Source organism: Microcaecilia unicolor, chromosome 10 (assembly GCF_901765095.1).
Source record: "Microcaecilia unicolor chromosome 10, aMicUni1.1, whole genome shotgun sequence".
NCBI classification, from domain to species: Eukaryota; Metazoa; Chordata; class Amphibia; order Gymnophiona; family Siphonopidae; genus Microcaecilia; species Microcaecilia unicolor.
Genome location: NC_044040.1, coordinates 54,706,649 through 54,732,809, shown reverse-complemented (window position 1 = coordinate 54,732,809; position 26,161 = coordinate 54,706,649). Strand labels below are relative to the sequence as shown.

The window sequence follows — 26,161 nt, the reverse complement described above, 5'->3', positions numbered from 1 at the left end:
AGCACACTTCCTCAGCACAACACTGACATCGAAAACTTCTTCAACGACCTGGACCAAATCCCTGGTGGATGCCCAGCTGACCGCTTCTGGTCAACATTTACTCTCCTCACCACTGAATCAGTCACAAAAATGACTCATAGGTTTGCCAAAACCCACTGCAACCTGGACATATGTCCCAGTCATCTACTCAAATTCGCCCCTGACCACTTCATAGCAGACCTCACATCCCACCTAAACTTTATGCTACAACAAGGTCTCTTCCTCGAGGAATATGGCAACATCCTACTCACCCCAATACCAAAAGACGCCAAGAAAAACACAAACGACCTAACCAATTACCGCCCAGTTGCGTCTATACCACTAGTAGTCAAACTGATGGAGAGCTTGGTGACCAAACAGCTTACGGAATACATGGACAAGTTCTCAATACTACACGACTCACAGTCAGGGTTCCGCCCCGACCACAGTACCGAAACTGTCCTAGTCACACTTCTGGCCAAATTCAAGCAAGAAATAGCCACAGGTAAAAGTATACTTCTCCTCCAATTCGACATGTCGAGCACATTCGACATGGTAAACCACAATATACTACTAAGATTCCTTGGCCATTTCGGGATTGGTGGAAATGTACTTAACTGGATAAAGGGTTTTCTAACCACCAGAACTTACTGAGTAAAATCAAACTCAAACATATCATCACCGTGGAAAGCTACCTGTGGAGTACCTCAAGGATCACCATTATCACCAATACTCTTCAACATGATGATGATCCCACTGGTAAAGTCCCTATCCAGCCGAGGCCTCAACCCGTTCATCTATGCAGACAACGTCACAATCTACATTCCCTTCAGTCATGACTTGACAGAAATAACCAATGAAATCAATGACGGCCTGAACATCATGAACTCCTGGGCAAATTCATTCCAACTGAAACTGAGCACTGAAAAAACACACTGCCTCATCCTCTTATCTCAACATAACAAGTACAAACCCCAGGGCTTTTTTGAGGGGATACTTGGGGGTAGTGAGTACCGGCACCTTTTCCATTGTCTGCTAAAATTGACCCATGGTCCCCAAGTTTTAATGAAAGAGCTCAGACTCTACACACCAATTTTGCCTTGTCCTAGATTCTGTGAGTGGTTGCAGGGGACCTGGCTGTTGTGGGATGGCCTAAAGAGTGGCCTGGCATTTGAGTACCGGCACCTTTTTCACTAGAAAATATACACTGACAAATCCACAACCATAAACACCCTAGAACACACAGCCTAAAAATACTCAGTGTCACAATTGACCACAACCTTACCCTTGAGAGCCAAGTAAACTCCGTAATAAAGAAAATGTTCTATTCAATGTGGAAACTTAAACGAATTAAACCTTTCTTCCCGAGGGAAATCTTTCGAAACCTAATACAATCAATGGTCCTAAGCCATGCAGATTACTGCAATGCAATCTATGCAGGATGTAAAGAACAACTCGCAAAAAAACTCCAGACCACCCAAAACACAGCTGCCAGGCTGATATTTGGTAAATCACGCTTCGAAAGTGCTAAACCCCTCCGAGAAAAGCTGCACCAGCTCCCAATCAAAGAACTTATCATATTCAAAATCTGCACCTTTGTCCATAAAATTATCTACGGCGTAGTCCCAGGATACATGACAGACTTCATAGATCTACCAACCAGAAACAGAATCGGATCATCACAATCATACCTAAACTTACATTACCCAACTTGCAAAGGACTTAAATACAAAACAACTTACGCATCCAGCTTCTCCTACGTAAGCGCACAACTATGGAATGGACTCCCAAAAGCTGTAAAAACAATCCATGACCATCTAAACTTCAGAAAATCACTAAAAACCAACCTTTTCAAAAAGGCTTACCCCACCGATCCAGCGTAAATCCCCACACCCAGCAACACAGCACAACTAATGATCATACAGGACAACACAGCGCTGCGTATGCCTGGTGGCGCTATATAAGTGTTAAGTAGTAGTAAGTAGTAATATACAATCTTCATTCCCTTCGACCTTCACGGTTGCCTGACACACACTTACTTCATTCGACCACAATACAACCTTGTATTTGTTATCAACCGACTGGCGAACGCCTTTACGGTACTATGTAAGCCACATTGAGCCTGCAAATAGGTGGGAAAATGTGGGGTACAAATGTAACAAATAAAAAAAAAAAAATAGGCTGCCTGCAACCTGCATTGAGACTTTCTCTCTGAACCGTCCTGCCTTTCACAAAACAAGAAGGGGTGGGATGGTTCATAGAGAAAGTCCTAGTGCAGGCCGCAGGCAGCCTTTGAGTGCTGCTGCTGTCTGAGCGAAGACGGGAGCAGAGATCATTTTAAGGACAGGTGGGGGAGCAGAGGGCCGGGTCTGACAAGGGGTGCATATGCTAACAACAAATAATATTAAACCATGAAAAAATACTTAAAACTGAGAGTTCTTTTCCAGCTTTTTTGTAGGTAAATTCTAAGTTGCTCATTTTTTTTTTATTTGGGTGCTAGTCACAGAGCAGAAACAAACATGCAGGAATTAATAAAACATAAGCATGTTACAGTCCCAGTTTACATCCTGTTGTCATTGTTATGCCTAATAAATGGTCAAAAAGCAGAAAGGGAGGAAACTCATGTAAATATGAAAGATAGAATAATATGTTCATATGATTTTAATGCATCCATATCCACAATAAGGAATTGGTTTCAAGCATGCAGTTGGGCTGTTATGTCTTCTCTCTCTTTGTTTTCTAGATATTTGAATGGTGGTATTTTCGAAAGTATGGAACATCATTTATTGAGCAGGTCTCTGTGAGTCACTTGCGCCCCCTGCTGGGTGGGGTGGATAACAACTCTCCTAGCAACTCTAATACTACTAATGGAGATTCTGATTCGAATCGACAAAGCGTGTCAGGTGAGTGACTGTCTGCTCCACAATGGATAATAACCCAGATGTGCACACGGAGACAGCAGAAGCTTTGCTGCTTATATAACATATAGTAAGTGATGGCAGATAAAGACCTGAATGGTCCATCCAGTCTGCCCAACAGTCACATTCATTATCAATTTGAGATTGAAATCAACAGTGAACGTGATATTATATATTTGATCATGGTTTTTCTTTGGTGCTTCTAGGACATAGACCAAAGAAGTCCGCCCGGCTCTGTCCTTATGTTCCAACTAATCTTTGGAATGAAGTAGGACATTCCATCAACAATTTACAATTTATGGTTTTTAAAGTTTTTAAACAAGGGTGGTGAGATGGAAATATTGACTTAGGGGTTCTTTTGCTAAGGCACACTAGAAAGCGGCTGGCGCTGTGATTAGCACATGGGGTTGTCGCACGTTCCAGCCACGTTCTAGCGTGGCTGAAAAATGGCTGTGGTCACCTTTCTTGACTCTTCTGATATACAGCTGACAGACTTTCAGTAGGAATGCAGCATACTACAGCTGAATAATTGTGTATTTGCCTTCTATTCAGTGTTGTATAGATAATCAGAGCAGGAGAGCTGTGTGAGGTAACAGAAAGTCAAGGATCACTAGAAGATGCACTCTCCTGTATTTTGTAGGGTTTAGTTTTATTGCAGAGCCTCTATGTGAAAAATCTTTTTAAAAAAACCCCAAAACTATGGACCTGATATTACTAACTGCCACAGTCAGAATTTGACCTCGGATATTCACTGCTGGGCCTAATCTGGTCACCGGCAACAATATACAGGTCTTGCCTGGCTGCCAGAAGCCATCCAGGTGTTGACTATGCTCAGTAGCAGTACCCGGATAACTATCCAGGCAAGTTATGATAACCTTGTCTACTGTCCTACTTGCTCGAATATTTATCCTGACACTGGCGCTGAATATCAGTAATATCCGGATAACTTCCAGGTCTGCCCTGACTCCGCCCCCAGACTGCCTAGCACCTCTAGCATACCAAGGACGGGGGGGGGGGGGGGGGGGCGGTTGGGGTGGTCCAGCAGGCAGCAAGGGGGTGCACGGAGCAGTCGTGTGGCTGTCGGCTCCGCCAGTTCCCTGTCCCCTCTCGCATTACTTCCTGTTCTGGGGGACCGGAGGAGCCAACAGCCATGCGACTGCTCTGTGCACCCCCAGGTGGTGAGGATGATGCGCTTCTAGGGAGAGGTGGGTGATTTGCTTGGGGGGGGGGGGGGGTAGGAGGTGATACGCCAGGGGGGTGTAGTGGCGACCTGCCCCAGATGGCAGCCAACCTAAGTACACCATTACCCAGCACCCACCCTAAAGTGCGGCAGTCTTGCTGAATTTTCAGCGACTCTGTCCAGTGATGTACCACTGAAAATCTGAGGATAACCAGCTGAGTATCATCCCCTACCTATTTTATGCCTAGAGGTATGTTTACTAAGCCGCGCTAGTGGCTTCTGTGCGGCATTGCCGACACAGCCCAGTCAAAGTGGATGGGCTTGTTGGCACTTGTTCTAGCGGCTTAGTAAACCCCTGCATAGTTTATAAAGGCACCACTAATCCCACAAGATTAGTTTATTTATTTATTTATTTGTTGCATTTGTATCCCACATTTTCCTACCTATTTGCAGGCTCAATGTGGCTTACAGTATGCCGTAATGGCGATCGCCATTTCCGGAATGAGAAATACAACGTATTATTACATTAAAGTTCATAAATGTTGAAGTAAATTATAAAGTAAGCTGAATAAACAGTTCATTTCAGGCATGAGAGATAGGGGGGTAGGACGTTAATGTTCATTGGTGACAAATTGATTGAAGCAATCAGGTGTAAAGAGTTCGGTTTTATCTGGTTCTGGTAGAGTTTTGATGTTAGGTCATTTATGATGTCTCATTATGGTATGTCTTTTTGAACAGGTTGGTCTTTAGTAATTTCCGGAAGGCAGTTAGGTCGTGCATTGTTTTTAAGGCCTTTGGTAGTGGATTCCGTAGTTGTGTACTGATGTAGGAGAAGCTAGATGCGTATATTGATTTATATTTGAGTCCTTTGCAACTGGGGTAGTGGAGGTTCAAGAATGTGTGTGCTGATCTTTTTGTGTTCCTGGCTGGTAAATCTATGAGGTCAGACATGTATGCCGGGGCCTCGCCATGAATGATTTTATGAACCAGGGTACAGATTTTGAACGTAATTTGTTCTTTCAGTGGGAGCCAGTGTCGTTTTTCTCTTAGGGGTTTGGCGCTTTCGTATTTCGCTTTTCCAAATATGAGTCTGGCTGCAGTGTTTTGGGCAGTTTGGAGTTTCTTAATGATTTGTTCTTTATTGTTGTTTATAGTACCTCAATAAATATACTTTCCATCAGCTTTATTTTTTATATATAATTTTTGATACACCATCATTTTTTAAGTCTGAGTATCTTTATTTATGAAAAATACAAAGTATCACCCATAACATTGAACAATAAACATGACAGTGTGGATAATGAGCTGTTATAATGAACAAGTAATGATACAGGTGACCATTTTTAGTCTTGAATTTGAGTAAACGATTTGATTTTTTAGCAGTATAAGCTTCAGATCTGTAAGTGGTACATACTAAATTCCATCAGTTATAATATTGAACACTTGGCAAGATTTTCCATGAGTTCAGAATGATTTTTAGAGCAACAAATATCATTCGCATCAACTTTATTTTTTATATATCATTTTTTATACACCATCGTAATCGTGAAATCAATATTGCTCAAGGATCTCATCCTGTCTAATTATCCACCCATTTTATTTCAAAACATCACGTATTTCATTCATAACTCTTAGAGAAAAAAAATGTGTTTTGTCCATAATTCGTCAGTTTCTAAAATAATCAAAGGGCACTGAGCTCAGTGATGCAGGATCTCTAAAAAGAAGCTCCTGACACGATACTATATTTCAAACCACAGGCTCTACTTCAGGTAAAACTGTTCAAGTATCATTGAAGGTAACATAAATTGAGAGCATGTGATTAGGGTCGGTGAAGACTCTCACATTTTGGATATTATTGGCAGCTAGTTTATTAAGGCAACATAGAAACATGACGGCAGATAAAGGCCATATGACCCATCCAGTCTGCCCATCCTCTGTAAATCCTAATTCTTCCTGTTCCTCAGCGATCCCACATGCTTATCCCATGCCTTTTTAAATTCTGGAACAGTCCTCGACTCCACCACCTCCACCGGGGAGGCCATTCCACACCTCCACCACCCTTTCTGTGAAATAATACTTCCTTAGGTTATTCCTAAGCCTATTCCCTCTTAACTTTGTCATATGCCCCCTTATTCCAGAGCTCTCCTTCATTTGGAAAAGGCTCTCTTCCTGTGCATAAATGCCCTTGAGATATTTAAACTTTTCTATCATGTCTCCTCTCTCCCTCCTCTCTTCCAGCATATACATGTTGAGGTTCATTAGCCTGTCCCTATAATTTTTGCATTCAAGACCGCTTACTAATTTCGTAGCCACCCTCTGTCTCCATCCTGTTTATATCTTTCCATAGGTGCGGTCTCCAGAACTGCACGCAGTACTAGTAGCAAACGGGATATTCCATGAGCGAGGAACACTCATGAAATATCCCGTTTGCTACTTACTCTATCCAGGGACCACTTGTGTAAAATCTGAGGAACACTCATGATAGATCTATTTGTGTCTTCTCTGAACAGAGAGGTCCCTCCATTCTGTTTGAGGATAGGGATGCATGACAAACTAGCCTCAGATGTCTTTCATGTAAATTGTGGGCAGGGTCTTCTATACTGATACCTTTTGAAACAAAGGAGAGACCGGGAGCTATGATTCCTATTAGCTGAGACAAATAGGTTTCTTGTTCCTATTGGAGTTATTCACTAGGGTAGCAGTCTGATTGTGGTCTTCCCCAGCCCTGTTCATGTAGAATCAGGAATCTTTGGTACACTCCAACATTGGGTCTCTAGTCCTCCCAGATTGGATTTTGAGAGGGCAACATTCAGTTCTCTGAAAGTATCTCGCAGATATTCCTGGTATCTAGAAAGATTCCACTAGAAGATTCTGTGAGGGCTTTTTCGTTTGTTTGTTTACAGCTTTTCAAATTAAAGTCATCAAAAGGGTAAACATGAATCTGAAATTTAGAACCTAGAACAGAACACAAAGAAAATTACATGCAAGTAAAAAAAAATCAGTATCTATGTCATGAGTGTTATTTCATCTATGTTATTTTGTTATTTGTTTTGTGTGCAGTTTCTGGAGGACTATTTCAATAGATACAGATTTTTTTTTTTTTTACTTGCATGTCCTTTTCTTTGTGTTCTGTACTAGGTTCTAAATTTCAGATTCATGTTTACCCAGGGCTGAACTAGTGTAGGCATGTGTTATGGGCACGCACAGATCGATTTTTTAGTGCGCCTGTAAAAAAGGCCTTTTTAAAAAATCTTTGCTGAAAATGGATGTGCGGCAAAATAAAAATTGGCGCGCATCCATTTTGGGTCTCAGACCTTACCACCAGCCATTATTGCCCATTTTCTGCCGCATGCCAGAAAATAAAAATTATTTTCGCGTGCGTAGTGGATGCATGTCAAAAATGAAATTGCTGCCAGGGCCTCGCAGTAGCCGGGTGGTAACTCAAAATTGATGCATGTTGAGCATGCATAGGCGCCTACGCGGCTTAGTAAAAGGGCCCCTATATAACTTCCCATATTTCTCTAAATATCAGAGAACTGTCATTAAGTACTAGCACTTTTGGCCTACACTTCGCTTCCACAAAATCCTGCTTGCTGAAGATATCAGCTGTTGTCCCTCCCAGTTACTTACAGCCAAGGAGAGGGGCCCCAATTCAGACACCCCACAACAAAGGAAGCAAAACAGTATAGCAAGACTATGCAAAAATACTCTCTCTATAATGTTATTCAGTACCTATAATAAAAGCTCAAGTACCCAGCTTCAGAGAGAATCACAGGTCACCATGCAGACTTATCTCAGTGCCTCACTCAGGTCCCCTTTAGGTGTCTTGAAGAGGCCTTCAAGGGGGCACACTCTTTTGATGTGCCCCTCTGGAGAGTCCCACTGATGACACCCTCTTGTAGAGCACTTCTATTATCTAGTCCACTATCGGTCCTGTTGATGATGTCACAAAGGGGGTGGGGCCTTATCACAATGGCAACCAGGTCACCAGCAGCTGGAGTTACTCAATGAACAGTAGAAGCTCACATGCAGGAAACAAACATGCAGCAAAACAAAATAGCAAAATTGCAGAGGTCACAAGTCTCTCCTATCGCTGTTCTTATCTCCCCTATGTCAGGCCTATTGATGATATCAGAAAGGGAGTGGGACCTCATCAACACAGCATCTAAGGCATCAGCAACTAGAATCACTCCAAGCACAGCAGAGACTCAAGAAATGAACATGGAACAAAACAAAATAGCAAAACTACAGAGGTCACCTCCATCATATGGTTTTAAATGTAGCAGGTTTACCCTATGGTGTGATGGACAGACCCTAAACCTCTTTTTCTGTCCCAAACAAAAAAAGCTGCTTGCGTACCTTTTACAGCTGTCGATGTCAGGCTTAATAACCAGCTCTGTTAGAGTTCAACTAAATGCAATTGACATCTCTCAACATCATGTAAAAGGTAATCTTATTTATGTATTTATGTATGCCTTTAGTTGTTCATTTTACGCAGGGCTTGCTTCTAGTGAAGTCTCCTACTGAGTCTTGGTCTCAGTGTGGAACTAGCACATTTGATAAAAGCTCCCTTTAAGTCCACTCAACTCATGAGATATAACATTCTGGGTGTCGATCACTAGCATACAGATCGGTATACTCTAGGGCCTAGGCATTAGTGGCTGACCCACCTTGCACTAAATTTTCAACAGTTGGGTGGTTCCATGCTTGCATCCTAAGTTCCTGCCTAAGGTGGTATCAGATTTCCACCTTAACCAGTCAATCATCCTTCCCTTTCCCCAGGCCATATGGTGAAATTTCCAAAACACTGATAAAGCATCGTATGTCTTCTCAACATTGCTAAGATATTCCCCTTATATTCTGACCATGCTACCAAAATGCTTAGCCACTCTCTCATTACCTCCTGCTTGACCCTAGAACGGTATTAAAAGGCTCATGTCAGAGCCATGGCTGCTTCAGTGGTCCACTTAAAGTCAGCTTCTACAGAAGAGATCTGTAAAGCTGTCCACACAGTCACATCACATTACTGTTTTGAAAGGGATTTCTGACATGATAGTAGTTTGGCCAGTGTGTTATGAGAAATTTCTTTGATGCCATTCCTGCTAGAGGCATCTTTTTTAAAGTTCAGTTGCTCTTGTTAAAAAAAAGTCAAAATGGCCTGATGGCAACAAAATCATGTTATTTATGCCTGCTGACTGTTGATTCTGTTCTTCTCCTTTTCCCATGTGCAATGAGATCTATTTAACAATAATACACTATCTACTTATGGTCAGAGAAAGAATAGTTGCTTATTTGCTTAAGCGTATCTGGGGTTTAAAAAGGTTTGGACAAATTCCTGGAGGAAAAGTCCATAGTCTGCTATTGAGACAGACATGGGACGCAACTGCATGCCCTGGGATTTATAGTCTGGAGTGTTGCCACGATTTGAGTTTCTGCCAGGTACTTGTGACCTGGCTTGGCCACTGTTTGGAAAACAGGATACTGGGCTAGATGGACCATTGGTCTGACCCAGTGTGGCTAGTCTTATGTTCTTATTTGTAATGGAGATTCTCTAAGAGCAGCAGTTTTACACAGACCTTGTAAAACCCACCTGCCTCCCCTCAAGTAATCACAAATTTTATGAAGAAATGATGTTGGTCCCTCATGATGTTGCAGGTATGAGAATCACTGCACATGTATGGCTCACCATTCTAGGCTTATATAGAATGTCAGTAAATATGAACCAATTACTCCTTACACAGAAAAAGCACACTGGTTACCTCTTTCTCATCGCCTGACCTATAAGATTCTCCTTTTAGTCTTTAAGACATGTACCACTGTCACGATTGTGGTCGTGACCCCTCTCAGACTTACCTTATTTCTGGGGGTCAGCTTCTGAGCTGGCTTCTGTCTGTCCTTTCTGAGTTAGTTCTGTCTTTGTGTGCTGGCTGTTTCCAGTGTGGCTCTAATTGCTCCACTATACTGCACCTGTGTGTGTTGAGCCTCTCTGTGCTTCAATATGCTTTCTGCCTGAGTCCTTTAGCTTTGACATCATCAGTCAGGCCCTTGATAAGGAAGTGGTGTTCTTCCATTCAGGGCCTTTGCAAACGCCAAAGGTCCAGGTTAGCGTTTTGTGCTGTTAGCACTTCTGCCTTGTCTTGCTTGCCTTGAATCTATCCTGATTCCAGTCCTGTTGGCTCCCTTTCCCTCCTGTCTGAGAACCCTCTATTTCTGGTGCAGTTAGCACTTCTACCTTGCTCTTGTCTGGGTGCCTGGTGGCACTTCTGAATCCTGTCTGCTTTTGGCTCCCTTTCCCTTCTGTCTGAGAGCCCTGTATTCCTGGTGCAGTTAGCACTTCTGCCTTGCTCTTGTCTGGGTGCCTGGTGGCACTTCTGAATCCTGTCTGCTTTTGGCTTCCTTTCCCTCCTGTCTGAGTACCCTGAACCCTTGTCTGCCTTGCTTTTGTCTAGGTGCCTGTGGGCACTTCTGAACCCTGTCTGCACTGCTTTTGTCTAGGTGCCTGTGGGCACTTCTCCTGGTGTTCCGGTCTGCTAGTTCCAGTACCAGTTTTGCTCCAAGCCCTGCCGGCTGCCTGCACCCGGGGGCTCAACCCCCGAGGAACGACAGCTAAGTGTAGGTGAAGCCTTGGTCCAGTCCCGTGTGTTCCTGTCCAATGTGTTCCGGTCCAGTGTGTACCAGTCCAGTGTGTTCCAGTTCAGTGCGTACCAGTCCGGTGCGTTCTAGCCCAGTGTTGGTTGGTGGGGTTTGCCTGCTGCTGCCTCTCCTAGTCAGCAGCCCAAGGGCTCACAATTACTCCAGAGTCCGTGCCTGCGTGTTTTGAACCTGAGAACCTAACAACCTCCAGTCAGCCAGAATACCTGTCTCGACACCTCACGCCATGCATGCCATCTAGATCACTTAGATCTCCTGGGAGGTATCAGTTGGTAGTACCCACTCATAAGGACATTGTTCATGAGTATATTAGATGTTCTATTTTTGCAGTCCAAGGCCCCGACCTCTAGAACAAATTGCCACCTGAACTAAGGCTTCAGGGTTCTCTGGAGGCCTTCAAAGCTGGTCTCAAGACATTCCTGTTTAAGGATCCATACAGGTAATTTTCCTTTCCAGCCTTTAGTGACTCACTTGCTTATACAAATGGATACCCTTATGTTCTTCCCCTTCCCTCTTCCTATTTATATTGTAGTTCATCCCCTCCCTTCCCTTATCCAGTCTTGTCTTCGTGTATTGTCATTTCTAGATGGCTAGTCTGATGGGTGGAGTAGAAAGTTTCTAAATAAACTTGTCAACTTGTTGCCCCCCCCCAGTCCATCCCTGGGCCCCCCCTAAAAATCGAATGGTGTCCATGCCCCTGGATCGTACCCCATCCTCCTGATCCACCCCCCTCCCCACATGAGCATTTCCTATCTGAGACCCTCACATGTGCTGTTTCTGGCTATGGAGAGCCCCCTAGACCACTATTGCCAGATTCACTTTAGTGAATATTGTGAAAATGAACCCATATTAAAACTGATCAAGTTTAGCAGAATTTAGTTAGCAGGCCCTTAAAAGAGAAGATTAGTTTTCATCTGGAAAAATAGGCTATGAACAAGAAGGTATGTCTTATTGAAGTACAGTATAAACCAAATTCATGCATTTTACACCCTTCCAGTTATTGAAGGATGCATTAAGGATGAAATGGAATAGGAAGAAGTTGGAAATGGCTATTAGGGATGGGCAGCCAGAAAATGTTTGTGTCATCTTTTTACTGCAAATGCCGTTTTGTTGCAAATGACAGCCCATCGCCAATGCTATACAGAGAAGCCAACGCGCTTCCAACAGCTTACACTTTTGTAAATTTTTCCTCTTTCTACAGAAGCCCTGCGAAGAATGCTGATCTATTATTTTTATCTCTGCTATTTCCTCTTGTTTTCTGGGCTTCCAACTCAATAGAAATTGACCTCTAGGGATTACAGTGCCAAGAACCTTCATTGGCAGCTACTTAAATATTTTCCCTTATACTTATATTTCCCTCCCACATATCTGTCGTAGCGACAGTCCTCAGCAACACTCTGGATCTCTCTATCATGGATCCTAAATCTGAGTGATAATAAAGATTTTTCTCCTCTTTCAAGGGCTGTGAGTACTGACTGCACAGCATCCCCACCTCCGGCTACCTGTGGGAGTAGAGTTTTGATTCAGGAATCAAACCGAGAAGCTCTGCACCGGAGGAGCAGCTTAGTGGTTAAAGCAGCAGGCTGAGAACTAGGGAAGCCAAGGTTCAAGTCCTGTTGATGCTTCTTTTCATCTTCATCTTTTAGGGGCTTCAGTACCAGTGTAGGGCTGGATTCACTATAGTGCACTATTAGGAAATATGTACTAACAGAGGGCTGTATTTACTAAAAGGTGTTAACGGGCGTTAGTTAAGACCTATTTACTAATAACTCTTGAAAACATGTATATAGCTGATTTTAGACAGCCTCTTTGAGAAATAAGAACGTGAGGACAACGCTAGACATATTTCTACGGTCTGTGTCTCATATATGACAAGACAGATCAGGATGGGCTGGAGTTGGTTTCAGCAGCAACTCCAATAGCTGGGAAATAGGGCCAGTGCAGGGCAGACTTTTTTTATGGCCTGAGTCCTGAAAATGGCAGGAACAGATCAGGATCAAGTATGTGTATTTTATAGCACACTAGTAAAAAAGGCCTGTTTCTGAAAGAAATGAAACGGGTGCTAGCAAGGTTGTCCTCTAATGGCAATTATGTTTTTAAGGGAAATGTTAGGAGAGAGTATATGTGAGAGAGAGTGAGTATGTGTGAGAGAGAAAGAGTGTGTGTCAGAGAGAGACAGTGTGTGATTGAGAGACAGTGTTTGTTTGATTGAGAGACAGAATGTGTGTGTCTGTCTGTGTGAGTGAGTGTAGTGTGTGTCCCGTGTGCACCAATTATGCTCTCTCTCCTGCAATCATCCGTATGCAGGATCTCTCCCCTGCCCCCTCCATCCATCGTGCTGCAGCAATTCTCCTCTGTCCCTTGCCCTCCCCCCTACATGTGCATCACACCTCCCCCCTCCAAGTTCCAGGCCCCCTCCCTCCCATTTCTAGGCCCCCTCCCTCCCATTTCCACTCCCTCCCAGTTCCAGGCCCCCTCCCTCCCTTCGAGTTCGTGGCCCTCCTCCCTCCCTCCCTCCCCTCTCTCTCTCCTTTCCCTCCCTCCCCTCTGAGTTCCAGGGTCCCCCCCCTCCGAGTTCCAGGGCCCCCTCCCTCCCTCCCTCCCAGTTCCAGGCCCCCTCCCTCCGATTTTTCAAACTCATCTTCACTCACCACGTCGGCGTTACGGCAGCCGGCAGCAGCGGTACAACGCACGCAGGCTCGGCCCGTCTCTCTGTCTTAGCTCTGGTCCCGCCCTTGCGGAAACAGGAAATGAGGGTGGGACCAGAGCTAAGACAGAGAGACGGCCGAGCCTGCGTGCGTTGTACCGCTGCTGCCGGCTGCCGTAACGCCGACGTGGTGAGTGAAGATGAGTTTGAAAAATCGGAGGGAGGGGGCCTGGAACTGGAAGGGAGGGAGGGAGGAAGGAAGGGAGGGACGATGACCGTGGAACTGGGAGGGGGGACCTTGGTTCTGGGAGGGAGGGAGGGGGGACCCTGTCACTGGCGTTAAACATCTGAAGCGGCTCCTCGACAGCAACGTCTCTGTAGTAACATCTCCTGACGTCAGGCAAGCAGGGTTCTAGTGTGGGCCACTGATGTCAGGAGATGGTTACGATCCCAGTGAGACACATTTGAATGTTGAAGGAGCAAATTATTATATTAGATTCATATCATGTGCTATGAATGCGGGTCCTGTATATCTCAGTGGGGGAGGGGAAGACATCGCAATGTGGAACTTAGCAAATAAAATGTTGTAACAAATACTATTGGATTGTTGGTTAAGTTATGGTCTGATAATTAACGTGACTCTTGAACAGACTGGATGAACCATGCAGGTCTTTATCTGTTGTCATTTAGGGGCCCTTTTACTAAGCCACATAAGTGTCTGTAAGCGCCCAACGCGTGCTAAAATAGAGTTAACGCCTGACTACCATGTGGATCTTGTGGTAATTTCATTTTTGGTGCACGTCCGAAACGCACGTCTGAAAAATATTTTTTTATTTTTGGGTGCATAACGGACGCATACCAAGTGGCATTTGGCACACATAGGTCATTACCGCCCAGTTACCGCTTGAGTCTTTACTGCTAGGTCAATGGCTGGCAGTAAGGTCTCAGACCCAAAATGGACATGTGGCAATTTTCATTTTGCCGCATGTCCATTTTCGGCAAAAATTTTAAAAAGACCTTTTTTTTTTACAAGCGCACTAAAAAATGGATCGGTGCGCGCCCAAAACCCCGCCTACACTACCACAAGCCATTTTTCAGCTTGCCTTTGTAAAAGGACCCCTTACTTTGTTACTATGTAAGTATTTTATTTATTTATTCATTCATTCACTTCTTTTCCACCTATTACCTAGGCAGATTACAAATAAAAACATACATGGAAGGGCATAATCGAACGGGGACAACCATCTCTAAGGGTGCCCATCTCTAAGGATGTCCCGGCGAAGGGGCGGGGAAACCCGTATTATCGAAACAAGATGGGCGTCCATCTTTCGTTTCAATAGTACGGTCGGGGACGCCCAAATCCCAACATTTAGGTCAACCTTAGAGATGGTCGTCCCCGGTTTTCGGCGATAATGGAAACCGAGCACGCCCATCTCAGAAATGACCAAATCCAAGCCATTTGGTCGTGGGAGAAGCCAGGATTCGTAGTTCACTGGTCTCCCTCACATGCCAGGACACCAACTGGGCACCCTAGAGGGCACTGCAGTGGACTTCAGAAAAAGCTCCCAGGTGCATAGCTCCCTTACCTTGTGTGCTGAGCCCCCCAAACCTCTCCCAATACCCACTCCCCACAACTGTACACCACTACCGTAGCCCTTAGGGATGAAGGGGGGCACCTAGATGTGGGTACAGTGGGTTTGTGGTGGGTTTTGGAGGGCTCACATTTATCACCACAAGTGTAACAGGTGGGGGGGGGGGGGGGTGGACCTGGGTCTGCCTGCCTAAAGTACACTGCAGTACCCACTAAAACTGCTCCAGGGACCTGCATACTGCTGTCATGGAGCTGGGTATGATGTTTGAGGCTGGCATAGAGGCTGGAAAAAAATATTAAACATTTTTTTTTAGGGTGGGAGGGGGTTAGTGACCACTGGGGGAGTATCTCTCGTCTGGCATCAAATCCAGGCTAACACTTGTGGTTAGACGCCAGACGAGAGATATTGTTATATATATTTTCCTGCTAAGAAAATCAAGAAGTTACTTTTTGTGACGATACAAGAAAATGAAGTTAAATTTGTCAGATCACACAGTGAAAGATCCAAAAAAGCGACCTTCTGAATGGCAAAAAGACTCCTGGTGCAGGCCAGATAGGCCGAAACACAGCTGTGTCGAGTCTTGCTCACTGACCATTCTGTTGTATTTTATTTATTATATAAGTTTTTGCTCAAGAAATTGACCTATTGGACTTTCAACTGAAGCATCGTCTATTTCGTATATAATTTTTGGTTATCTTTGCTGTTTTTGTTTTTTAGTTGCTTGTTTTCCCTTCCCAGTGGTGTAGCCAGATCCAGTGTTTTGGATGGGCCCAGAGCTAATTTAGACGGGCCCTTCCACACCATGTCACCCCCCCCCCCCCCCCCCACTCCCCGATCTTAAAAAATATAGTTTTTTTTTTCACCTACCTCATCAACATCTCTCCTCCTCCCTGGCATCTCGGCATCTGCCTACCTGTCGCTGAACCCCGTCCTTCCCTGGTGTACCTTACAGGCGTCCCTGGTGCCTGCAGTGATCCATTATTGCTGCCTGCGCTGGCCCCGCGGCATCTCGGCATCTGCCCACCCGTCGCTGAACCCAAGTCCCTCCCTGGTGTATCTTACAGGCATCCCTGGCACCTGCAGTGATCCCTTATTGCCTGCATTGGCCGGATCTCGCCAGACAGGAAGCAGGAAATGACATCAGCAAGGGCAGAACCCGGCCAGTGGAAGTCTGCGAGGCCAGCGCAGGCAGCAATAATGGATCACTGCAGGCACTGGGGACGCCTGTAAGATACACTGTGGAGGGACGGGGTTCAGCGACGGCCGGACAGATGCCAGGGTGCCGCAGAGGAGGAGAGATGTTGATGTAGGGTTCTGCCGCTGAGTGGGCCTGTTCCCACCCAGGCCCACCAGTAGCTATGCTATTGTTCTCAACAAAATTAAAATAAAAAAGAATTGCAACCTTTGCTGTTAATAAGCTACATGTACACGTATAAGTTTGTAAAATGGCAGACATACATGTGTAACTTACACATGTAAGTTGCGAAACATTTACATGCATGTGTAAGTTGCCAAATTTCCTCCTTTGATGTTTCCCACATGTTTCTTTGTAAAATGACTACTCCCACTACATGTGCCGGAAAATACACGTGCATTCCTGCAGATATTTTAGAAAATACTGGAATTGTACACATCCTAACTTAACATAACAACATAAGACTAGCCATACTGGGTCAGACCATTGGTCCTTCTAGCCAAGTATCCTGCTTCCAACAGGAGCCAAACCAGGTCACAAGTACCTGGCAGAAACCTGGTCATGTCAATTTCAATTTCTACATTCTATCTGAAAAGAGACTGATAAGCTATATACTTTTTTTATTTTTTAAAAATTTAATTTAGCCAATACCTGTTCACTGGTAGGTTGAGGTGAGTTGCATTTCCTTCTCCGTAAAGGGCTTCCAATCTAAGGGCTAGATTTACTTTGGCATAGTAACAGTTTAATGCATGTTATTTCACATTAATACACATTAATGAGAGCTAATAGACATTGGATTAGATTCTATATATGATGCCTAAAAAAATCACCACTGAAAAAAACCCACTTAAGTGGTATTCTATAAGCCACACCTAAAGTTCAGCACGGTTTAGAGAATAAATGCTTAAGCAGAGAGGTCCCACATAAATTTAGGCACTGTCATTTGCACCAACGAAAATGTGATTATATAGTTATATTAGCTGCTGTTATAATTTTATATGGTTGATATGATTTTTTTGTTTATTTTATCTGGAGCCTTGGTTTGTAATCCACCTCGAGCTGGTACTATCTGGTGAAGTGGAATAAAAATGTAGCAATTAAAATTAAATCAAATTAGATTAAATAACCTGAACTAGCTCCAGGTTCTTGGAACTTTGTCAGGCTCTTTTGTCTGTCAATCATTTTGCAAATCATTTGGTGCCAATAGGTGGTACCAAAGTTTATCAATTCACAAGAAGGGCAGGAGTTAAAATGGCCGACTGCAGCCAAATATCCAAGTAATTTGCAACATTGCCTAGATGCTGTATGTGCGAATCGCAGATTTGCTGGGACAAAATTAATTGCAGCCATTTTTCTCAGTTCCCCAGGTGGGTTCTCTGTCTCTCTACCTTTGCTTCTAGTTGTGGGCTGTGTCAATAATTAGAATACTTTCTCTACCAGGATCTCATAAGTCTTTCTGTTTGAGGCCTGACATGGAAAATAAAAACAGATGATCCTGACTTTACAAACAGGCTGAAAGTCCATGTGATCATAGGACAGATGCCCTATTTCAGTCTTCCATTATTCTGTTTTTCTCTCTTCTTGTCGTAGAATGCAAAGTCTGGAGAAATCCTTTAAATCTATTCAGAGGAGCAGAGTACAACAGGTAAGGGTTATGGGAACTCTGAAACTGAGGCATTAAAATTCAGATAGGAGAGGTCGGAGTTTTCCTGCTCTCTCTCCAATCCTGTCACCATATCACTAAGACAGAAAAGCAGAATCCATACTTTACACAAAGAAATTGCATGGAGATGTTCTTATGCATACATGATTTCTTCTCAGAGGAACCCTACTTTCTGCTGCCTTCAGAGTCACCATCCACAACAAATGTAGCCTTGATTTTGACTTAAAAACAGTCAGGTGAATAATCAAAAGGGCTTCTCAACAGAGCTTCCAGTGTTACATATAAGGGAAAGGGGATGAGACTTGATATACTACCTTTCTGTAGTTACAATCAAAGTGGTTTACATATTAGATATAGATACTTATTTTTTCTTTGGGCAACAGAGGGTTAAGTGACTTGCTCAGAGTCACAAAGAGCTATAGTGGACATTGAACCCAGTTCCCCAGGGTCAAAGCCCACTGCACTAACGTAGGCTACTCATAGACACCTACTTTTCTTTATAGAATAGGCCTGAAATAGTGCTATGACTAGTGACTTTAATAGGCGTCCTGTTACAGACGTGCCTGCCTGCTGGTTGTATCTTGGACTGTGAGTTCTGAAATATACCTGTCTGCATTTCTGGACTGTATACACCTGTTTTATTCTTCACTGCCATGCACCAGGACCAGCTGCAAGACCTACAATCATATTTCTATTTGAATCAAGCTGCCCAGTAAGAGGTTTATTTTTCAGTAATCCCAATCTGGTGTGTTGTGTTCTTTTCTTTACACAAATACTTCAGAAGCTTAGGGCCCTAAAAGATCAGCTTTCTCCCCATTCAAGAAGAACCTTGGGAAACATGGAGAATCAATGTCCCATCCCGAATGCGAAAAGGGGATGGATAGATAGAGATCGATTCAAGAAAGCGAGCCATAAATTAGTCACAGAAATATGGGCACTAAGCACCAATTCTATAAGGGCAATTATGCACAAAATTGCCATTATAAAATAGAGTGTAAGCATTAAGCATCTAAGTTTAAGCACGCACATTTATGTCATGTCAAAGAGTGGGGTAAATGGTTGCATCTAAAATTAGCAGTTCTGCACATAACTGATAGTATTCTATAATTTATGCGTGCAACAGCAAGACACGCCCCTGATTCACCCATGAGCGTGCCCCATTTGTAACTGTGCACTGTAGCATTTATGTGTTGAGTTTATAAAATAGTGTCTAATGGGCCGATGCTCAAACAGTAACGCTGGTGCTAGAGACAATTAGCGCCGGACTAGCACTGGCGTTAGTGAGCGCAGAATGCTCAGAGGGCACTAGCACAGGAGACAATGTTCGTGCCAAAGATTAGCGTAAATAGCATGCAAATGTAGTCAAACGGATGTTAATGAGGTCATTTCCTGTTCCCTCCCGCTGCTTAGAGAACAGCGCAAAAAACAAAGCCGCCCTTAGCAGACGTTAGGATGTTTGAAGAGAGGATTTCTCACAATTCTTTCTTTAAAGTCTGACGGTTTTGATTTCTTTTGGAAGTGGAAGAAGACCCGTGTAAGCACAGGTACTAAGAAATAAACGTGTGCGAGACCGAGCAAACCTGAAGGTGAAAGTACATATTGGTGCCTGTCTCCTGCGCTTAAATATAAGCCTTCCAAATTTAAAAAAATGTTGACAAGCCACAGCTCCCTGTGACTCTGGGCAAGTCACTTAACCCTCCATTGCCCCATGTAAGCCGCATTGAGCCTGCCATGAATGGGAAAGCACGGGGTACAAATGTAACCAAAAAAAAAAAATTTAAAGGTGCCGAAAACAGGTGCTAATGTGTGCTTTGCTTTCGGATTTGCTTGGTGCATGTGCGCAAGAGCTGAGCTTACTGCAAAACTCTTCCGTGCTTGCCCCAAGCACATCCCCCCCCCCCCCCCCCGCTTTCGCTTTTTCAGCACACATATAATTTGAATACCATTTCCTTTGAGTAATGGCAAGCTAGTTTTCTGCGCTGTTCCAGTGGTATGGGTTCTGCGCTGTTGGCATTACCGCGGGAGTTCTAAGCATCGGCCTATACGTGTAGTTAAGCCTGTAACAAGTTAGTGACAATTAGCTCCAGTGATCACCACTTAAGGCCTATTATCGGTACTTAAGAGCAATTGGCACCTAATTTAACAAGGCATGCAGCTGACACTATTCTTTAACTTGGGTGCTCAAATTTACCCACTTGTCGGAAATTTGGGCGTGCAACTGTATAGAATCTGGGGAACTCAGTATGTATCAAAAAAATAAAAAGATACGATGCTCAAATTGAACAATATGGGCAAAAATCATCAATATTTATTAAATCAGCATAAATTCTACAGAACATTGATCAGAATTAAAAGGGTAATTTTATAACAGGTCAACTAGGCTATTTCAGCCGGAAGATGCCTACTTTTTCTTTAATATTGGCTTCATAGGACCACATGCTCTAAAATGTCATTTAATTTTGGCATTTATAATCTGCTTAACTATCAAGTTCAAAGCGGAGAACAGTCTCACATTATAAGCAGGTATTATCTCTGTCCCTAGAGGGCTCACAATCTTGGTTTTTGTCCCTGAGGCAATGGAGGGTTAAGTGACTTGCCCAGGGTGATAAGGAGCTGCAGTGGGAATTAAATCCAGAATGCTGGGATCAAAGCCACTGCACTAACCATTATGCCACTCTTCCATGAGTTTTTCCATGTTGTATGTAAAAAAATAAATAAATAAAGAGTTTTTTCATGTATGTATGGGATAAATTATTAGTTCTTCTAGAATTGTTTTATCAAATGTGTGGCTGTGAACAGCCATGAATTTTGGAATGCACATACAGTACAGGCTCGGTTATCTGACTTTCACTAATCCGACCATCCAACATATCCAACAGACACCCCTCCCCCCAATGATGTTATCACATTTATTTCTATTAAAAATCTTTTTGAAAATTGGGAACTCGTTGCCTTTGTTTTATGCATTGTTTGTGGGGTTTATGCAGTGTTTTCCGTATTATCTGACTTTTCATTTACATCAGATAATCGAGACTGTACTGTATTCACTTATCCACATTCTGTTCTTTCCATGCACATTTAACTTTCATTTCTGCTCATTTGCAGGTACACATGGGTGACGGGAAGAGAGCCTTGACGTACTACGATATGAATCTTTCAGCCCAGGACCATCAGACATTTTTTACCTGTGATACAGATCATGTGCGGCCTGCAGATGCAAGTAAGAGCGGGGAGGGGGACATTTGGAGAAGATCATGTCCGAAAACAACAGGAGGGGTGGAGAGGATTACGTGGAGGGGACTCTACTCGACTTATTTTCCCTGGGATGGTAGGATCAACCTTGAGTGTTAGTAAGACATCCATGTGCTGAGCCTTTCTGAAATGTATAGCCTATTGGTGATCAAATGTTTACTGAAAGAAAACTTTTTATTTTTGATGTCTTCTGAGTGGCTAAATCACCCTCTTGCTATGTGAACTCCTACTTGGGAATCTGTACTGATTTCTGCTAATCTTACAACTCTCAGCAGGTGATTGACCTTAATTACGCCAGGTAGACTGAGATGTGCTTATTTTCCTTGTTGAGCAGTAATGCAGAAGGCCTGGAGAGAAAGAAACCCACAAGCCAGAATTTCTGCGGCACACGAAGCTTTGGAGTTAAACGAGTAAGTATCGATGTCAAAAAACATTTTGTAAAATCCATCAGATGTCGAACTGCCGTGTGAACTTGAATTGGGTGTTTTAAAAGTGGACCGATCTCTTCGGCAGTCTTTTCCTTGGCTTAGAAATCAAGCAAGTCTAGAATCTCACATGGAAGGGAATTGGAAATGAAAACACCTACTAAATTATCTATAAATAAGAAAGCTCCTGCAATGTAATTAACGGGAATCTACCCAGGAATCTAGACTGCCCCAATTTGTCTGTCCGCACATACTGTCCATTAGATTGTAAGTTCCTTCGAGCAGGAACTGTCCTTCTTTGTTAACTGTACAGCGCTGCGTAACCCTAGTAGCGCTTTAGAAATGTTAAATAGTAGTAGTAGTAGAATAGACACTGTTAAAATGACTACATCCTGCATATGTTTATTTCCTTTCTCTTCTGAAGTCCTCTTGTTAAGACTTGCACAAGAGGCTCATCTGCAATACCAAACTCTTTTGTCTAGAGTTCATATTCCTATGGCTTGCACCTAACAAGTTACTACAGGGCGAGTTGGAAAATAACTCCTATAGCCTAGATGAGAAGAGACAAGAGGCAGAGTCCAAGTGCCACTATAAATGGTTTCAGGAATATTCCATGTTTTCGCTGTTCAACCTTCTGTATGTTGTCAACGATGGACGTAAAACAGAGGATTCTGCAAACCCATGTATAATTAAGGTCATAGGGTCACGAAAATAGATTTCTTTCACTGTTCTAACTAGTCTGACTTACATTTAATGGTGAAAGCATGGTAATTGCAAATCTGTGTGGTAACTACTGGGGGTGTGTCCACATGTCCACTGAAGTCCACACGGAAAAGTTCTTTACCACACATTAAGACTATTTGCAATTTGAGCGGAGTCACTTAATGGGGCAGTTCTATAACTGGGTGCCAATTATATAATTACATTGTGTGCAACCAGATACGGTTATAAAATACTATCATAACCCGCCATCGGCACACTTCACATTTAAGTATTAGCAGTTACACCAGCCATAGACATGGTGTAACTGCTGGCACAATCCAAAGAACAAAAGTACCAAGAGCCTTCAAAAACAGAACAAGCACTTTTATTCCACAACGTAGATTAATCTTGTACATCAATGACAGTTTCCAGTATATCAATGACCCTTCACCGGCCGTGTTTTGGCGCACAGGGGTCATGTGATATCAATAATCCAACATAAACATGTCCTGCAACACAGCTAAAGGCAAGAAATAATAACATGATCCAAACACTGTATTGAAATCCAAACATGTTGTTGCCAAGTGAGTATACAATATGGTTCAAAATCATTTTCGCCTAAGCATATCTATAAGATTTAGGCGCTTAGTTGATATCCCAGTGCCTAAAACTGTGCGCATCCATTTACACCAACAAAAACATGGTGCAAATCCTTGTGCGTAGAATTACATGGACTGGGTCATATTCTATAACAATGTGTGTAAATTTGGGAACGCCCATGACATGCCCATTTCCCTGTCCATAACCACGCCCATTTTTGGATGTGTGAATTAGAATTTAAGCACAGTGCGTTACAGCATATGCTTAGTGAGTTATGTGCGCGTAAATTCTAATTATTGCCAATTAGTGCTCATTATTGCTTGCTAAGTGCTGTAAACAACGCTGATTGGCTTGTTAAGGCAATTAAGTTATGCGCATTGTTATGGAATACTCTTGGATTTAGGCACGGAACTTTAGACACAATATATAGAATCCGGCACTATGTGTATAACTGGAAGCCCTGCCTATGACTCACCCATGCTCCACCCGCACGCACACCCTCTTTGCAGTTGCGCACTATAGCAGTTACACATACCCTTGTAGAATCACAGTTAGGGTGCTAACTCACTCAAGTGCTAATTTCTCAAGTTAATGCCAGCACTTATATGGGGAAGATGTTGAGTTGATGCCGCATTTTTTTGTGCACTTGTAAATTTGCAAAATAGCTGCTCCCACTGTACATGCCAGGAGACACACATGCACTCTTGCATTTCCTTACACTTATTTTGTAAATGGTTCTGTATTCGACAGAGCCTTTTGTGAAATACAGGGGAAATTGAACATATCCGGACCTGGAGGTCTGAATGTTAATCCCAGTGTTCTATATAAAATGAGTCTTTAAAGTTAGGTAAATAAATAGCAGGCCTAAATTTAAAGTCCTGTATTTTCAACTAAAACTTAGGTCCTTGGTGTCTAGATTAGGAACACTGCTATTTTTTAAATATTAGCCTTTCAGTCTTTACACATGTGGAACAATGTCTAGCAGAAGGCAGGTGATAGTTTTTGTTGGCATGTTTCTGCATACAAAAAGTATTGACCAATTATATTGGACTCAATTTCAACTAAAATCAAACCCCAAAAAAGGAGAACAAATATTTATTTATCTACAAAAATTTAGTTCACCTATATGAAAATGCCATGATGCATAAAGCTGAGATGAATCTAAATGTGTTCAAAAAACATTCTCTATACTTCATGGATGGTCTGTGAATAAATTCAATATATCCAAAGTGCAACAAAATGGAACTTGTCTCTACATCGTGTGTTCATAAAATTTGTTCAAACACTTGTCTGGATGGAACCATTTAGGGCCAGATTCTATATATGGCGCTTACAAATCCGTACGGAAAACATTTCCGCCTAAGCGTATTCTATAAGATTTAGTTGCAGTATACAGAATATGCTTAGTTGATATCCCAGCACCTAAAACTAGCACCTCCATTTACGCCAATAAAAATGTGGCGTAAATCCCTGTGCTTTACGCACACTGGGCATATTCTATAACTATGGGCGTAGATTTGGGAACACCCACGAAACGCCTATTACCCCACCCAAGTTCACTCCCCTTTTGACTGTGCACATTAGAATTTAGGCACAGTTCATTACAAGAATACGCTTAGCGAGTTGTACTTGTAAATTCTAATTATTACCATATCCGCAAACTAATTTTTCCTGAGATGCGAAGGTGGTAGAACGAGAGGACATGAAATGAGATTGAAGGGGGGCAGACTCAAGAAAAATGTCAGGAAGTATTTTTTCACGGAGAGAGTAGTGGATGCTTGGAATGCCCTCCCGCGGGAGGTGGTGGAAATGAAAACGGTAACGGAATTCAAACATGCGTGGGATAAACATAAAGGAATCCTGTTCAGAAGGAATGGATCCTAAGGAGCTTAGCCGAGATTGGGTGGCAGAGCCGGTGGCGGGAGGCAGGGATGCTGACTGGGCAGACTTATACGGTCTGTGCCAGAGCCGGTGGTGGGAGCAGGGCGTATCTGTGTGGGGCCACAGGGGCCTGGGCCCCTGCAGATTTTGCCCTGGACCCCCTACTGCCGCGTGGTACCTTTGCTGGCGGGGGACCCCACCCCCCACCAGCCGAGGTCCGCTTCCTCCTGCCGCTGCGAGGTTTTTTAAGTTCATCGGGATTCGTCCTCCGTCACTCTGTGCTGCTGTTCAAAGAAGCTGCGAGCTGAATGCAGTTTCGGACTGAGTCTGACGTCGCTGCTGCACGTTGTACATTAGTCTGACGTCCTGCACGTACAACGTGCAGCAGCGACGTCAGACTCAGTCCGAAACTGCATTCAGCTAGCAGCTTCTTTGAACAGCAGCACAGAGTGACGGAGGACGAATCCCGATGAACTTAAAAAACCTTGCAGCGGCAGGAGGAAGCGGACCTCGGCTGGTGGGGGTTGGGGTCCCCCACCAGCAAAGGTACCCACGGCGGCGGGGGGGGGGTTGGAAATGGCGGCGGCGGCGGCGGCGGCGGCTGGGGGGGGCTATAATGTGTCCCCTCACTCTGGCTTCGGCCCCCGCTACCGCCGACTTTCAGATACGTCCCTGGGTGGGAGGCGGGACTGGTGGTTGGGAGGTGGGGATGGTGCTGGGCAGACTTATACGGTCTGTGCCAGAACCGGTGGTGGGACGCGGGGTTGGTGGTTGGGAGGCGGGGATAGTGCTGGGCAGACTTATACGGTCTGTGCCAGAACCGGTGGTGGGACGCGGGGTTGGTGGTTGGGAGGCGGGGATAGTGCTGAGCAGACTTACTAACTGTGCCCTGAAAAGGACAGGTACAAATCAAGGTAAGGTATACACAAAAAGTAGCACATATGAGTTTATCTTGTTGGGCAGACTGGATGGACCATGCAGGTCTTTTTCTGCCGTCATCTACTATGTTACTATGTTACTATTATTGCTTGTTAGGTGTTGTTATCAATGTTGATTAGCTTGTTAAGCCAATCGAGTTACGCACATTGTTATGGAAAATGCGTAGATTTCAGCACAGAGTGCTAGGTGCACTATATAGAATCCGGGGCATAGTGTCCATAAAGCAGAGAAGTTCAACAGAGCTCCATTTTGGGGAAAAAAAATATCGTTCTGCAAGAATCCCAAACCATAAGCGGTAACCAACAGTGAGAGAGTGCGCACTTTGTATATCTTGAATTTATTCAAGGACCTCTTAGACAGTCACCAAGAAGTATAGAGAATGCAAATATGTTTAAATTGAATAATTAATTTCTTTTAATTATTTTTCACTTGTTACACTTACATGCCAGTGAGCATTAATGATTGCCTGAAACAAGACTATATTCATCTAGGGGTCCT

General features: G+C 43.6%; 1 protein-coding gene across 1 annotated transcript in view; it reads left to right on the top strand.

Moving 5' to 3' along the window:
* The window catches only part of ST7 (suppression of tumorigenicity 7), a 261,962-nt gene that overhangs the window by 159,468 nt on the left and 76,333 nt on the right, over positions 1-26,161 (top strand). The window contains 5 exon segments of the mRNA XM_030216373.1: positions 2,762-2,921; positions 17,792-17,846; positions 20,970-20,995; positions 20,998-21,084; positions 21,451-21,526. Of these exon segments, the coding sequence (XP_030072233.1) occupies positions 2,762-2,921; positions 17,792-17,846; positions 20,970-20,995; positions 20,998-21,084; positions 21,451-21,526 (404 nt within the window).